This window comes from Varanus komodoensis, unplaced genomic scaffold (genome assembly GCF_004798865.1).
Source record: "Varanus komodoensis strain SLA01 unplaced genomic scaffold, ASM479886v1 scaffold59_1, whole genome shotgun sequence".
In the NCBI taxonomy this organism is placed as follows: domain Eukaryota; kingdom Metazoa; phylum Chordata; class Lepidosauria; order Squamata; family Varanidae; genus Varanus; species Varanus komodoensis.
The window spans coordinates 3,625,018-3,640,867 of record NW_025336221.1 but is presented as its reverse complement, the minus strand read 5'-3'; the positions used below and the strand labels follow the sequence as shown (position 1 = coordinate 3,640,867).

General features: G+C 47.4%; 1 protein-coding gene across 15 annotated transcripts in view; it reads left to right on the top strand.

Annotated features, from left to right (window-relative positions):
* The window catches only part of KMT2D (lysine methyltransferase 2D), a 94,395-nt gene that overhangs the window by 39,961 nt on the left and 38,584 nt on the right, over positions 1-15,850 (top strand). For 13 of the 15 annotated variants that reach the window (XM_044449479.1, XM_044449473.1, XM_044449474.1 and 10 more), the window contains 12 exons: positions 437-546; positions 1,331-1,378; positions 2,328-2,567; positions 3,284-3,430; positions 3,521-3,637; positions 4,273-4,412; positions 4,929-5,112; positions 6,500-6,580; positions 8,726-8,842; positions 9,140-9,301; positions 11,372-11,459; positions 11,624-11,859. In XM_044449479.1, coding sequence (XP_044305414.1) covers positions 437-546; positions 1,331-1,378; positions 2,328-2,567; positions 3,284-3,430; positions 3,521-3,637; positions 4,273-4,412; positions 4,929-5,112; positions 6,500-6,580; positions 8,726-8,842; positions 9,140-9,301; positions 11,372-11,459; positions 11,624-11,859 — 1,670 coding nt within the window. The remainder of the gene's footprint in view (positions 1-436; positions 547-1,330; positions 1,379-2,327; positions 2,568-3,283; positions 3,431-3,520; positions 3,638-4,272; positions 4,413-4,928; positions 5,113-6,499; positions 6,581-8,725; positions 8,843-9,139; positions 9,302-11,371; positions 11,460-11,623; positions 11,860-15,850) is intronic. The other 2 variants (XM_044449477.1, XM_044449480.1) reach the window with 2 other exon arrangements.

Below are 15,850 nucleotides of genomic sequence, written 5' to 3'. Positions count from 1 at the left end.
CCTCTCCATTTGGTTGTCACAATAACCCTGTTGAAACCAGTGAGAGTCAGTGACTGGCCCCAAATGACCCAGTGAGCTTCATGTGCAAGTGGGTACTTGAACCTGGTTTCCCTAGTCTTATACTTGAACTGCTACGCTGCAGTGGCTCTTCTCGGGGAGGGCTTGGTTCTTCCATGTTAAGAGTTCGTGAATCCAGAATTGTTTCATGTGAGTCCAGGGAAAGGGTGTGAAGTGCAATACAGGAGGAGGAACTTACTTGGCCCGTCATCCTAGTCTCTCTTTCGTTCCCCTGCCCATGAGCAGTGCACAAACAGTCCTGCTCCTAGAGGGGAAAAGTTTGGTGATGTGCTGGTAGGCCCGGCGTCAGCACTTCATGGTGACAGCGCCCCCACTGCCTCCCTTCTTGGCCATGTTAAATTGCCTGTGTACTTCTCAGGTGGATGCACGCTGTGTGTGACAACCTTTTCACTGAGGAAGAAGTAGAGCAAGCAGCAGATGAGGGATTTGACTGTGCCTCGTGTCAGCCCTATGTAGTCAAGCCTGTTGGTGAGTACCGATATGGAGCGAGAGCCTCCTGCCAGGCCCTCTGTGCTGTGCTTTAAAGGAAGCAGCAGCAACTACTTGATTCTAGAAGAGAGATCAGAGCCAGACTCGCCACCTGGCACCCTTGGGGAGATGCCTGGGCTCCAGTGTGCTGGCAAGGCTCACCACTAATGGTTGATCTGGGCCCCTGTTTCAATAATGAAAGTCTGGTTTCACCAATGGGTGCCAGGAGGATAGGCTGCCATTTTAGCCTCCCAGAATGTCTCTGATGTAGTGTTTTTCCAAGGCACTGTGGGAAATTAAAGAGTGGTCGCTGCACTTATGTAGAACACACAGCAACTCCCACCCACCCCACCACCAGTGGGTCCTTCACATCTGGACCTAGCCCTGGAAGGAGTTCTTGATCCTTAGAATTTGGAAGAAAAATTCCCTTCGAGGTTATCCTTTTCTAGGTACCTGCTCTTCCCACTCATGAAAAGCTTGCTTTTGAGCCCAGCAATTCAAGAGCGGGGAGCAAGAGCTGCTGATGGTATCTCTACATGGCGGGATTAGTACAGCCTCACTTCCTGTTTGCAAAAGCAGGTGCTCTTGATACCTTTGCAGTGGGGTGGGCAGAGTCCACAAAAGGGGCACATCATTGTTGCATAAAGACTACAGCAAGCTGGACTGGGGTAGGAGGGCATGGAGGTTTGGGAGCTGAGGAGCAGGGGAACAAAAAGTGCTGATCAGTTTTGGAGGTCGTTGTCTCTCCCCCCCTCCCCCATTTGACTCTCCCTTTTCTTACAAGTTCCAGTTCCCCCTCCGGAAATTATCCCCGTGAAGATCAAGGAGCCAGGTAAGTTCCTTTCTCATCCACGTTCCATATACTTGACACACCTTCCCCATAACCAAATCCCAAGACTGAGCAAGCTTTCATGTGTGCCTTACGGAGCACTACATGGACTTGCCTGCTGCTGCTGTGCTGGGGACCCCATCTGGCCTTTGGCTTCTTCCCTTCAGGGATCTGGTTCTCAGAGGGTGAGGCCAGTCTCCTTTTGGTTCTCTTCTTAAGGCTTTTCTGAACCTCAGGAGCACAGGAAGCTACTCTGTGCCAGGTCAGAACATCAGTCCATCTAGCTTAGGACTGGCAGCAGCTCTCCAGGGTTTCAGGCAGGTGATTCGCCGTTTCCTCCTGGAGATACCTGGGATTGAACTTTGTCCCATCTCCATGCAAAGCAGGTGCCACGGAGTTATGGCCCTTCCCACGGAGTAGAATTGCTGTTGTCTAGTTTGCTGCTCATTACCTTCTTAGTAGTGTGCTAATTAACTGGGTTTTAATTGATTCTATATTATGTTTTCATTTGTAAGTTGTTTTGAGTAAGTAGGTTTTACCCAGAAAACTGATAAATTTTAGGGTACAGATATCCCATGCGGCTTCTTTGTGCTGAGAAGTTCAGACAGGTGTTGTGCAGAAACCTCATCAGGCCTAAGAACAACCGGGCACTGTGCTCTGGGTTTGGTAAGGAGCAGCTTAGGGTCCTAGTATTGAAAAGGCCAGGCTGACCATATATTGCTTTGAGAGGGGTTGTGGCTCTCTAAGCCAGCCAAAGGGTTTTGCATCTGCAGATAAATGTACGAGGTGCATGTTTTTAGCAGATTACTGTTGTCAGCTGCAAGAGGGGATAGGGATTTGGTGGATTAAAACAAGGGGATATATAACCTCCAGCTATTTTTCTGTTTATGTCTCAGAAGCACATGCCACAATTGAAAAAAGACAAACTTGGTTTCATCCTCTCTCTCCATAGAACCTCAGTATTTTCGCTTTGAAGGTGTCTGGCTAACAGAGGCTGGCATGGCAGTGCTGCGTAACTTGTCCTTATCGCCATTACACAAGCGCCGACCTCGCAAAACATTGACAATAACACCAACCACGCCACGGCCGGGCACCTTCAATGGTGAAGGTGGGCTGGACGGGATTGATCCTCTGGGTGCTGATGAAAAAAAGGATGGTGAAGTGGAGGCAGATGAGATCCTGAAAGCTGAAGGTTTGTGCCTGTCTTCACTAGCTTCTGTATAAGGAGCTGAATGTTTCACCCAGCACTATCGACTCAGTTAACAGTAGACATTGGAACACAGTTTTCAAAGGGTATTTCCTTGTGGGAATTGGAAATTTCCCAGTTGATGATTGAATTAAGCCTTATTCCTGAGCCACAGCTCCTCTGCTTCCAAACTTGGATTGAAATCTAGAGTGAGGAATGCTGTTTTCTATTGCAGTCTTGTGGAGATGGCATAATCCAAGCCAGTTCTTGTAGTACTAGGAAATCTGCGAGCCAGCACTGTTTTGTCATTTCTGACTAGAGTAGAAATCTTCGAAGCTGTAATGATGAACTTGTATGGAATCCGGAGTCTCAGCAAAGGGCCTGCCATGTGATGTTAGCAGATTTGATGGGAAGGGGAATGTATATGCCCCGAAGCCCCAGAGTTCAAAATTCTACAGCTCAGCAGTGTTAACATTTTTGACCTGTGGGATGTTGCGGGGTGGGGAGAGACTAACCAGTCTGTTATAAGCAAAAGTTCTTAACCTGCTCGTTCAGTTGGCAGTTGTCTCTGTGTGAGTTCAGTTAGGTGTCTGCGTATAAGGTACAATGTGGAGTGGTGTGTATGGTGGAACAGAAAGGTGATTGGTGCACATGCCTAATAGGGACAAATAAGGGGAGGGCTTTTAAAAGAGGGTTTGTTCTCATTTACCATCCACCTGCAGTTAGCATCGAGCACATGGAGTGTGAGATCAAACTGGAAGCTCCTGCTACCCCAGAGAGGGAAGCCACAGCCGATGCTGATTTGGGGAAAGGTCTGTTGGAAGACTCGGAGGAAGTCAAGAAGCGGAAGCGCAAGCCATATCGTCCAGGTGAGTGTTCCTCGCCTGGGTCAAGCCCTGGATGAGACGTGGCGGCCTCTGCCTTGTTCACTAATTTGTCCTTCCTCTGCCCCGGGGCAGGTATTGGAGGGTTCATGGTGCGGCAGCGAAAGTCACACACACGCTTGAAAAAGAGTTCAGCGGCTGTGGCAGAACCCTCTCGTGAGGTGATAGGTGCCGAAGGGCACCCAGAAGAGGGTAAGTGCTTTGCTTGCACTCCGCTCCCTCACCTTCTAATATTATTGTGTTGCGGGGTGCCCGTGTTGTTCTTCTAGACACTCCCCTAACTTAAGATCATGGAGGAGACAGCAGCTTGCTTTTCGTTTGTATATCTGTATCTGTAGGTTTGAGTATCCTGCATCCAGTGTTTTTTATTTTGATAAACTATTTTTAATTTATGCATTTCTTTCATTTCTGCACTGCCCCATAGCCAAAGCCCTCTGGGTGGTTTGCACAGTCCATGTAAATTTTCCATCTGTGTAATAACGGTACATAATTATTACTTAAAGACTCTGGTTCTTAAATGTTGGGGCTTTTTAGCCAAATGTGGGGCAGGCCAGAAGCAAATGATAAGAAAGGTCTAGGGTTTTGTTGGCCTCTGGGTGCCAGGAAAGCAAACAGCAGCATCCTTTACAGTGTGTTGCAACTTCCTGTCCTTCTGCATGGCCCTGCTCTCCATTAAGTCCCACCCATTTCTTCCCCTCCCTGTCCTAGTTTCTGAACCTAAAATATAGTGTGAGCTGAGCCAGACTTCAGCTACCACGGATGCATTCACTACTGCCAGTTTTGTCCAAGCCAATTGTGGCACTGATAGCTCCAACCTCCCTTCCCAGCAGGAGCTCAGCCCAACCCACCCTCTGAAACCCCTGCAGAGGCAATTGCTGAGCAGATAGTGGTGGAGGGGGATGAGAAGAAGAAACGTCGAGGCAGGAAAAAGAGCAAACTGGAAGACATGTTCCCTGCTTACCTTCAGGTAAGGATGATACCTTGATGCAGCTTTCCCCAACCGCAGCCACTGTGGGGTAAAGGTGCTTATAGTCCAGTACATCTGAAAGGGCACCAGGTTGAGAGTGGCTGTCTTGGTGGATTGCAGGAGAGATGCTTCGGTGCATGTGTGGCTGGAGCTCTCCTACTCCCACTTCTTTCAGCTTCTGTCTCACCCAGACTGGGAGAAAAGGGATATGGTAATCATAGAGGTAGGAGGGGTGTGCGGGGTGAGTGTGGTGATGAGTCAAAAGAACTGCAAAATGATGCTTTGGAAAATGCAGAGTTGCTAAAACAGCAGTGGAACAGAGATCGTTAGAGGGACCATGAGTTAAAAACAGGTGTAAATGGAAGGAAGTCTGAAAATGGGAAAGGCGGGGGGGGGGGTTCCTGTCTGGAGGTCTTGCATCAGAGCAGCTGCTCTAATCACTACATCCAAGTAATAATCTGGGCATGTGCTGCTGCTTCTCTTCTCCATTTGTTCCTTCTTCAATCCCTTTGACAGGAAGCATTTTTTGGAAAGACGCTCTTAGACCTGAGCCGAAAGGCCTTGCTGGCAGCTGGTGGTCTGGGTGGGGATAGCACTACTCACCCTCCTGTTGGCCAGGGACCCCCCAGGCCCAAGACGGATTCCAGCATGCTCCAGAAAGGGCCCGTGGATGGGAAAGAGGCTTCAGTTCAGCCCAAAGGTAAGTGGACAATGGAAAAAAGATGGTTGAATCAAGGGGAGAGAAATATGGGGGGAGATGGGGGTCTTACTTGTGGCTGGCACCGAGGGAATGGGAGAACTGGCATGGTGTGGAAAGGGGCGTTTGATTTGTGTCCTAAATAGGTCTTCATGGAAGATTGCAGGCATGCCCCAGTTGATTTTGAAAGAACTGTATTCACGAAAAATAACGGTTAGGATCATAGAGGGCAAGGGCAAGGTGGGAAAGAACTTGCACTGAGTTGGTGTTAAAAATCTCATCTCTTAATCATATTGATTCCTGAAGAGGCCATCAGTATATAAGTATGGTAGGCAGTAAAATAACTAGATTAAATAAATACTGGCAAAATAGAACAATGGTACTGTACTGGAAAAGTCCCCTGATGTACTGAGGCCTGGCAGTGCTTGTAGAAAAGTGCTGGTATGCCATCTTCTCTAATGTTTGGATGGCCTGTTTCTGTAGTCTTGTGATGTGCAACATCCACAAACATTAAGAGCATCTCAGGTTGTTTTTGCAGTGCTTGTATGCTTGGGCATAGTACTGCAGATTGCATATGCTAGGTAGGCAAGCTTTGTTCTGTCCAGAGCCTTGTGGGTAATCTCTTGGGGTTGTGTGTCAGCCCCGAGCAGGGCCAAAGCCAGCAGAGGGCAGGGACAGGGCCTTAAGTAAGTGAATCACCCCCTTTCTTCCTCCTCCTCCTTGCAGCTAGCTGCCTGGGAGGGGCAAATTGCTCTTGCCAGAGGCCTGCACTGATCACACGCAAAATAAAATAAAATAAAATAAATAAGTCACCCTGAACATACTGATACACGAGAAATGTTACTTCACAGAATTGAGTCTTACTTCAAAAATATGCTTCTTTTCTGATCAGGGTGCCTATAAGCCCTCGAACCTGGAGGATTATGGCATCCCGTGAAGAGTGGGAGGAGCAGCAAAGGTGCTCGCTGCCTCCCTCTTTCTCCTGCTTTGCATTTTCACTTGATGGGTGTTTTCTGCCTTCCAGCTAGGGCACTTCGGGGGGCGAGGGAAGGAGGCTGCAGAGGACACAGGATATGTTGTGTTGCAGTCTCTGCAGGCACTGCCTCTCCTTATGCACACTAAAGTCCCCTTTATCCTCTGTCCATGGTTGAGTTCTTGAGCTTGGAGAGGCAGCCAGCATATTTCTTTCTGTACCATCTGCAAACTGGGGAAGGGTATTCTGTACCATCTGCAGCATCCTGTGGCCCCTAAGCAGCCACTCCCTATGTGACCCTCTGGACTTCCTTGTACTTAATATTCAGCCATACTTCCAGGGACCAGGTGATGTTACTTTAGGGGCCGTAGCCTTTTAGCTGGATCAGCTTCTTCCTGTTTTCCTCTCTTCCATTAGGGGATGAATGTGTTGACAGCAGGGAGGCAGCAGCTCCAGAAAACAACTTGAAAACAGCTGATGCCAAGGCCGAGAATACCGGTGCGTATGCAGTCTTTAAAGAAGAGTGGAAGACTTGGGATGGTTTCTCGCATAAGGATCTGTGCCACGTTACTTGGAAGGCTGTGTCTTGTATCCACTTACCTGGAAGCAGAAGCCCCAGTCAACTTAGTGAGGCATCCTTCTGGGTAGATGTGCATAGTATTGTGATGTGAAGAACTTGAAACAGCCAAGTTCTTTTCCCTTTGCAGTCCTGTTTAGCCATGTGCTGATCTGCATAATGTATTGTGTTCTCCTGTTTTTGTTTTTGCTAAAATATGATCTGTATCTTAACTTAAGTGATGCCTCTCAAAAGTGGCCCTAAGTGGGTTGGTGTCTCCTGCAGTTTCCCTCTGGATTAGTTGGCTTTAAAAGCACAAGGTGAATGGCTCTTACAGTTGAATGAAAACAGGGTTACATTTTACTTGGCATCATCAGATATGTGGAACTCGTTTATGTAAAACGGCCAACAACCCCTGTCAAAATGTGCCCCCTGAACTTTTCTGTTGAGGCTGCATGCTAGCAGGAACCATGTGCCAGCAGTGAGTGGGGTGGAAGTCACTGGTGGGCAAGTCCAGAGCACAGCGTGGGTGGGACCACTTCTTTTCTGGCTCTGTCTTTCTGACAGGTCCTCTTTCTCTTCCTCCCCACCCAGTGGGCCACCCGGAGAGAAAAAAATTGCTGTCCCAGAGGACTGGAATGATCGTTTGCAGAGGGCTTTTGAAATTAGGCCATGCCTGAAGGGCCATATCTAGCTGCAGGGATCAGTCAGGTTGCTCAGTTCTATTATAAATCTATATTTTTTACAAAAGGACTATTGAAGTGCAGTTTATTAAGTGTACCCATTCATCTAGCTCTCTCGTTGTACCTCTGTTGGGGATGGCCTAGACAAGGACTCCATGGGTACTGCTTGCTGGTTCTGGAGATATTCCTGGGCTTCCACTGAGTGGGGAGGAAGGCAGGAACCTCAAAGGGCCTCTTTAAAATGTACAGTATACTTGCTGCTGCTTGGTCCTCTGTCCAAGTTGCTCCTAGTCAAGAACAAAACATTAAACAGCTTAACTGGACCAGTAGTTGGAGTAGCAGGCATCTCCAACTTCCTCTTTAGAAGTCACCTTTCCTCTGCCTCCTCTGTGGATGGACCAGGACCCCTTTGGACCTCTCCAGGTAGTGACTACTGAGGCACAAACCAGTGAAGATGCTGCAGCCTCCTGGAGACCCACAGAACTCTGTAGGATGGGGACAAGGAAGTAAAATGCAATGGCAGAAAATAAGCAGTGGCCTGATTAGCCCACCTGCCCACCTGCCATACTTGCTTCAGTGACAACCTGTTTGGGGCTTGAGGGAACATGTTAAATCTGACGATTAGTCCATTTAGCCCTCTACTGTCTCCTTCAGGGCTTTTACTCTCTAGAAGATTTCCTTGGACCTTCTACTCATGCTGGCATATTCATTGTTGCAGCCAAATTTCTTTACGCTTCTAAAATGCGTTAAAATACAAATTCTGCACCAGTGGGCTGATCTCTGTCCCCCAAATTTATTTCACTTCTTTATCACAAAGTAAATTCGTGCATGCTTGCTCAAGTTTGCACTCTTTAACTTTGGAGGATCAGGGAGCTACAGCGCACACCAAACTCAAATATCTTGAAAATTATATATACTGGATCCTGCGATGGTCACTCCTGCCCCACCTGCTCACTTGTGAGATATTGGGAAGGCAGTCCGGAGGCAGTGTAGATACTTGGTGCACTGTGTTCCCAGCAGACCACCCCTGTCGAAAGGCAGATTGCTACCATTTGCACTAGCTGAAAATGGAGCTTAACTATGGGTAGCCCAACTTCAGGGTGCCTAATTTTGATAGTGCTAATAGTTTTTTCCTGCCAAAAGGGTGTCAGTGCCTTATTTGTTCAGTCTCCAGTACCAGGAAGAGGCAAAAACTGGAAGTTAAGAGGGACCAGAGTTTTTCTTAAAAAATCAAGTTGACCTGTCATGATGTAGCTGGAAGGGATGAAGGGTGTCACCTCATTTTGTGCGAGTGGGGGTTGGGAATGACACCTTCCTGTCATTTTCAGGGTATTATGTCTCAGCCTTGCCCCTTTCTAGTAGTTGCTTCCCTTACTGACAGAACTGGTGTGTTTGCTCCCACAGGCACAGAGGAACAGATGGTACCCAAGAACTCTGCAGATCCTACAGGTGCCGAGAACCCAGCCACACCCCCGGGGGAGGGGGTGCTCAGCTCCGACCTTGACAAAATCCCCACTGAAGGTCAGGCGGGCCCTTTGAATAGACCCTACTGCCCCCATCTCCCTGGATAGGATTCCCCTCTGGAGAGCAAGGGAGCCTGGGAGACTGGACTCCCTTGGCTTTTCTTCCCAGCTCTAGAATAGGGGTGGATGCCAGTAGCTTAAAGTGCTACGTATCCATCACACCTTGATCTTTCACCCCCACCCCCATCTCCACCCCTGTCCTTATCAGAGACCAGCAGATTGCTACATGACTGCGGTTGCTCTAGATGACCTTAATCTCTTGTGATTCCATTGCGGCTTTCCTCCATACCAACAGAACTACCTAAAATGGAGAGCAAGGATGTTCAGCAGCTCTTTAAAGATGTCCTGGGGTCCACTGAGCGAGAGCAGCAGCTCAACTGTGTTGGGACAGAAGCTGAGGCTGGCGGTATCCGTGACCCAAATCGCACGCAGCTCGCCCAGAGGCCTTTCTTGCAAGGTGAGCCTGTACTATTGGAGGGTGCTGTGAGACACATACTCTGCCTTCAGCTGGTTACTTCACATGCGCTGGCTTCTCTTCTTCTCTTGTCCTTTTCATTTGTTTAAAGCATGTTTGGAACCTTCAGTTGGAAAGGCTTCATGACCTGCAGGCTTAAAATAAAAAAGGCAACGATAACTAAAGGAAAGTTAGTGAAGAAGGTAGGAAGAAAATAGGAAACTCAGGCACTGGTTGCTATGGTGAAAGTGTATTTCTTACCATGATCATGTGCAAACAGTTGAGGGAGAGGAGGAGCTTAGTGAAGCTAGTATTTCAGCGGAGCTGATGGGATGATCTTGCAGTAGGTCCTTAGGCCTTCCTGCACTGGGTTCCGGGCGAGGCAGGAGCCACTCAAGGCTCGATGACCACTTTGCAAGACCTGGCAGATTGGGACAGGATATCCACCCACCCACCCACTCCGTTTTCCCTTGGGTGGAGGGCCTCTACGCATGTCGCTTGACCACATGTAGGGCCCCTTTATACCAGGCGGAATGTGCAGGCTGGTGTAGGCAGTAACGGGTGAAGCGGGCATGCTGCTGCCTGTGATCGTGCTCCCCCATAAGCAGGGATGGGGAGTCTTGGCCAATCTGGCCTTTCTGGGGCCCCAGACTGGGCCCCTGAGATTCTCTAGAGGGATTCTCTAGATCAGGGGTCCTCAGATTTTTTCAAAGGGGGCCAGCTGAACGGCGGTGGCGGCCGGTGCAGGCCGCTGAGGCAGCGACGGGTGCACGTGTGGCGGCAGCTCGCTCGCTGGCTCGGAGATCTCCCAACGACTCCAAAACCATCTCCGAGCGAGCAAGCCACCGCCTCCCTGCCCGCATGGTGAGTGGGCGGCGGTGCGGGCCGGATAAATGGTCACGGTGGGCAGGATCCGTCCCGTGGGCTGTAGTTTGAGGACTCATGCTCTAGATGTTCCTCCAACCGCCAGTTGTTTACTGGTTTCTTGGCTTTTTTACAGCTTTTTCCCTGTTGTACAAGGCTGAAATACCTCTTTTCAAGCTTAGTTACTGGCAGGAAGAGCTTTATAGCTGGCATGTTTGAGAGGGGGTTGGCCTCATCTCTTTTGCTTCATCCTCATTCACCTTGGGAACATTCCCCCAAGAGCTTCTCCAAAGTTGTCTGTGGCCCTCATGCTGAAATAGGGTTTCCACCTGTTATAGATTATGTATTCCTGACCTAACCATGGGTGAGTTATAGAATGAACAATAAAAATACTGGATTAAGAAATGCATACATGCAAACAAACACAAATATAGATATATTTGTATCCTGTCAAGGAAAATTAGAAAGTGTTTTGAGTTTTCAGTTCTTTGGGCAGTTGGGAGATTCATGATTTTCATGCCTTTGGAACAATCTCTGACACAACTCCAGTATGAATATTTAACTTGTGAGCATCAGGTAGTATGACTGTTTGGTACATAGAAGGTCTGAGTTCAAATTCCCTGTCTAGCTACAAAGCTCATTCAGTGACTTTGAAAGATCATCTATTGTGTGAGTGTGCTTCCTCAGGCTGTGGTTGTAAGCTTACACCGGAATTCCATTCTGTACTCTATAAAATGTAAATATGCATAGAAAAATTGCTTACCTGTTTGAGTTGTATCCCACCTGTCCACCAAGATAATGTCACTCAAGGACAACAGTGATTCAATATGGTCTTAAGAGTGGGTTTAGATTAGCCTTCCTGCTGTCCCACAGATGTTTTGGTCTACCACTCAGCATTCCTGCCTGTTGGTTAAATACCCAAAACATCTGAAAGGAACCAGGTTGGGAAAAACTGTCTTAGATGATGTGGTTCACATGCATAGACCTCTGTTCTAATGTTTGTGGCAGATTCTGCTCTCGGTCCCCGTTTGCTGTGAGATGCAGACACTGGAAATGGGGAAAAAGTTTTCACCAGGGTGAAAATGCTCAGGGAACACACCCATCTAGAATATTTGTGGAAGAAAGTCTGTGTGCTCGTGTGGTATGCATTTGCGCATGTGTAATGGAACCGGCCTTTGATTCAGCCTCTGTGATGTGCCCTTTCTGTAGGTGCTGGTGTCTCCCTTGGACCCTTGCAACCCGCTGTGCCCATGGAGACCTACTCTGGAGTTTGCCAGTCCCCTTTCCTGGATAGCAGGTGAGTCAGCCACAGTGGTATTCTCTTTCCCCCGGCAAGAATGTTCAGACACTGCCTCTGGGCGGGCAAAGCCCTGAACAATGCCATTCTCCCCCCATTCCCAGCACTCCGCTGCAGCTACCGCCTCTTGAACGGCTTGGTTTTGTTCTTCCACTGCCATGCAGGGAGAGGAGTGGCTTCTTCAGCCCTGAGCAATGTGAACCGGAGAGTCCCTGGGCCAGCAGCTCTGCAGCTTCTACACCCACCACGCCCACCACAGAGGGGGAGAATGATGGGCTTTCTTATAACCAGCGGAGCCTGCAGCGCTGGGAGAAGGATGAGGAGCTGGGCGAATTATCCACCATCTCACCTGTGTTATATGCCAACATGAACTTTCCCAGTCTCAAGCAGGACTACCCAGGTTAGTAGTCTTCCTCTTCTTCCACTGTGGCCTGAGGCCCTTCTTTGCAGACTACAAAGCTGTGACAATGGGAAGCTGACTCTTCTCTGGTGCTGTTTGATTCAGCAAAACCCACGTTCTGCCCTCGAGTGACCCCAAACCTGTTCTTGAAGTAGCCATATTGTGTGATTCAAATACTTCTAGGCCTGAAGCAGGGTCAACAAGCTATGGCGCGCACTGTAACAAAAGTGCCTTCTCACTTGGATGTCTTCTTCAACAGTTGCTCTGTTTTGTCACATTTTCACCACAGTCTCACAATTTGCCAAAAAATGTGTCTGTAAAAGAATGATAGCTGAGCTGCTCCTGTCTCCAGTTCCTGTCTTTCTGCTGCAGGATTGCAAGATGCACCCAGCTATGCCCATGACTGTTAGGCTAGCCATTCTTACGTTCTCTTAGCCTCCTGATTGTTCCTATTGCATAGCTAGAAGGCCTGGAGCCATCCATCTTTTTGCCTAGCCAGAAAAAGCTTTCCCTTTGTCTTTTCTCTCCCTAGTGTTTTCAGTCTGGTGGAATAGACAAATTCTCTTTCCTCTTCTGTTTGGCATAATATACAAGAGGGAACCCTCAAAAAACAGGAATTAATTTGTAAAAAATCATGTATTTATTTTTACATGTTCAAATTTCATTCATCTCCAAAATACTTTCCATTTGATGCACTGCATTTATCAAGACATTTTTTCCAAGTTTTGAACTTGTCCATTTTGATGCCTTTTAGTGCTTCTGTCCATTTTTTGTTTCACCTCCTCCACATCAGTAAAACGTTTCCCTTTGAGGGCTTTTTTAATCCTGGGAAACAAAAAAAAGGTCACATGGGGCAAGATTGGGTGAATAGGGGAGGTGCGGCACAAGGGTCATGCCATTTTCGGTGAAAATGCTGAACACTCAGCTGAACAAACTTTCACCGCCATATGTTTGTGTAAATCAGCCATCACTAAATAGGCAAATGCGAGTCTACAAAAAAAAAAAAACCCCAAAACCTCACTGAAGTCGATAAAACAACCTCTCACAACCAAGCACCTGGGTATACTGATGCAGATGATTTCCTAGAACAGTAAGGGCGAACCTTAGAGACCAAGTGTCCAAACTGCAGCTCAAAACCCACTTATTTATCACAAACTGCCAACACTACAATAAAACCTGAAAACAGGTTTTGGTTTAGAAAAAACAACTCACAGCCAGTCCAAGCAAATATATACATAACAGCGCACTGACCGGCCATGAGAAAGCTCGGATGTGTCGCGGCTAATGGGGTGCGGCTCATGACGTCATCGCTTAGCACTGCTGCTCCTTTCCAAGCATGTTCATGGCCCCTGTGCGTGCTGTTATCCAATGCTCCGTTGCTGAGGCAATGCTGGGACGACTTGGCTTGCATGCCAACACAGAGGGCTCTGCGTGCCCTATGTGACACGCATGCCATAGATTCGCCACCATTGGCCTGGTGCAACACCCCTTACGCTAATACAGGGGTAAAGTTCCATTGAAAAGAGGGCCCTTTTGAGAAAGCCTTCCTTGAGTCACTTTCTCTGCACAGCTGAATATTTTTGCCCAGTATAAACACGTTCCAACCATCAAAAGCATGCCAGGACACTTTGTTTTTCTAACTCTAACCCTACCCTGGTGCATACCCATAAACCTAATTGAGGGGTAAAGTTGCAGTGTAAACACAACAATTATGAAAAAGGCATTCCTTTAGGAGCTTTCTCTTCACAGCTCAACATCAAAATTAGGCCAGGACACCTCATTTTTCTAACCCTATCCTTACCTAGGTGCACACCTATAACCCTAATAGAGGGATAAAATTCCTTTTAAAAGAGCGCGCTTTTGAAAAAGCCTTCCTTGAGTAGCGTTTTTTGCATTGCTCGACATTTCTGCCCATACTAAACTCATTCCAACCATCAAACCCATGCCAGGACACCTCGTTTTTCTAACCCTATCCTGGTGCACAGCCCTAACCCTAATATGAGGGTAAAGTTCCTTTTAAAAGAGAGCGCTTTTGAAAAAACCTTCCTTGAGTGGCTTGTTCTGCATAGCCCAACATTTCTGCCCATTCTAAACACATTCCAGCCATCAAAACCAGGCCAGGACACCTCGGTTTTCTAACCCTACGCTGGTGCACAGCCCTAACCCTAATGGAGGGGTGCAGTTCCACTAAAAATGGGATAATTTTGAAAAAGCCTTATTTTGGTAGCTTTCTCTGCACAGCTCAACATTTCTGCCCCGCATAAGCACATTACAACCATAAGAACTATGCAAGGACACCTCGTTTTTCTAACCCTAACCCTACCCTCTTTTACACCTTTACCCCTAATAGAGGGGTACAGTTCCATTTCAAAGAGAGAACTTTTGAAAAAGCGTTCCTTGAGGAGCTTTCTCTTCACAGCTCAACATTTCTTCCCATTCTAGACACATTCCAACCATCAAACCATGTCAGGACACCTCATTTGTCTAATCCTACCCTGATGCACACCCCTAACCCTAATACGGGGGTAAAGTTCCACTGAAAATAGGGTAATTTTGAAAAAGCCTTCCCTGAGTCGCTTTCTCTGCACAGCTCAACATTTCTGCCCATACTAGATGCATTCCAAACATCAAAACCATGCCAAGACACGTCATTTTTCTAACCATAACCCTACCCTGGTGCACACCCCTAACCCGAATGGAGGGGTCAAGTTCCACTAAAAGTAGGACAATTTTGAAAAAGTCTTCCTTGAGTAGCCTTTTCTGCACAGCTCAACATTCCTGCCCAGTATAAGCACATTACAACCATCAAAAACATGCCAGGAGACCTCATTTTTCTAAGTCTATCCCTACCCTCATGCACAGCCCTACCCTAATAGACATGTAAAGTTCCAATAAAATTAGGACAATTTTGGAAAAGCCTTCCACTAGTAGCTTCTTCTGCACAGCTCAACATTTCTGCCCATTCTAAGCGCATTCTAACCATCAAAACCATGCCAGGACACGTCGGTTTTCTAACCATAACCCTACCCTGGTGCACGCCCCTAACCCTAATGGAGGGGTCAAGTTCCACTGAAAATAGGGTGCTTTTGAAAGAGCCTTCCTTGAATAGCCTTTTTTGCACAGCTCAACATTTCTGCCCGTCCTAAACGCATTCCAACCAACAAAAACATACCAGGACAACTCGTTTTTCTAACCCTAACCCTAACCCTACCCTGGTGCAGACCCCTAACCCTAATGGAGGGTAATGTTCCACTAAAAATAGGACAATTTTGAAAAAGCCTCATTTCCGTAGCTTTTTCTCCACAGCTCAGCATTTCTGTTCATTCTAAACACATTCCAACTATCCAAAGCATGCCAGGACACCTCGTTTTTCTAACCCTAACCCTACCATTGTGCACACCCCTATCCCTAATTGAGGGGTAATGTTCCATTGTAAATAGGACAATTTTGAAAAACCCTTCCTTGAGTAGCTTCTTCTGCACAGCCCAACTTTACTGCCCATTCTAAGCACATTCCAACCATCAAAACCATGCCAGGAGACCTTTTGTTTTGAAAAACCCTCTTCGAGTTGCTTTTTCTGCACAGCTCAACATTCCTGCCCATTCTAAATGCATTCCAATCATCAAAACCATGCCAGGGCACCTTGGTTTAATAACCCTAACCCTGCCCTGGTGCACACTCCTAACCATAGTAGATGGGTAATGTACCACTGAAAATAAGGTGATTCTGAAAGAGCCTTCCTTGAGTAGCTTTCTCTGCACAGCTCAATATTTCTGCCCATTCTAAACGGATTCCAACCATCCAAATCATGCCAGGACATCTTGTTTTTCTGATCCTAACCGAGTGAGGATGAACCTTTTAGAGAATGAGTTCCCAATCTGTACCCCTGATCCCACTTATTTATTGCAAATTTCCAACACTACAATAAAACCTGAAATCTGAGGTTTTAATTTAGAAAAAACAACTCACAGCCAGTCCAAGCAAAAAAAAA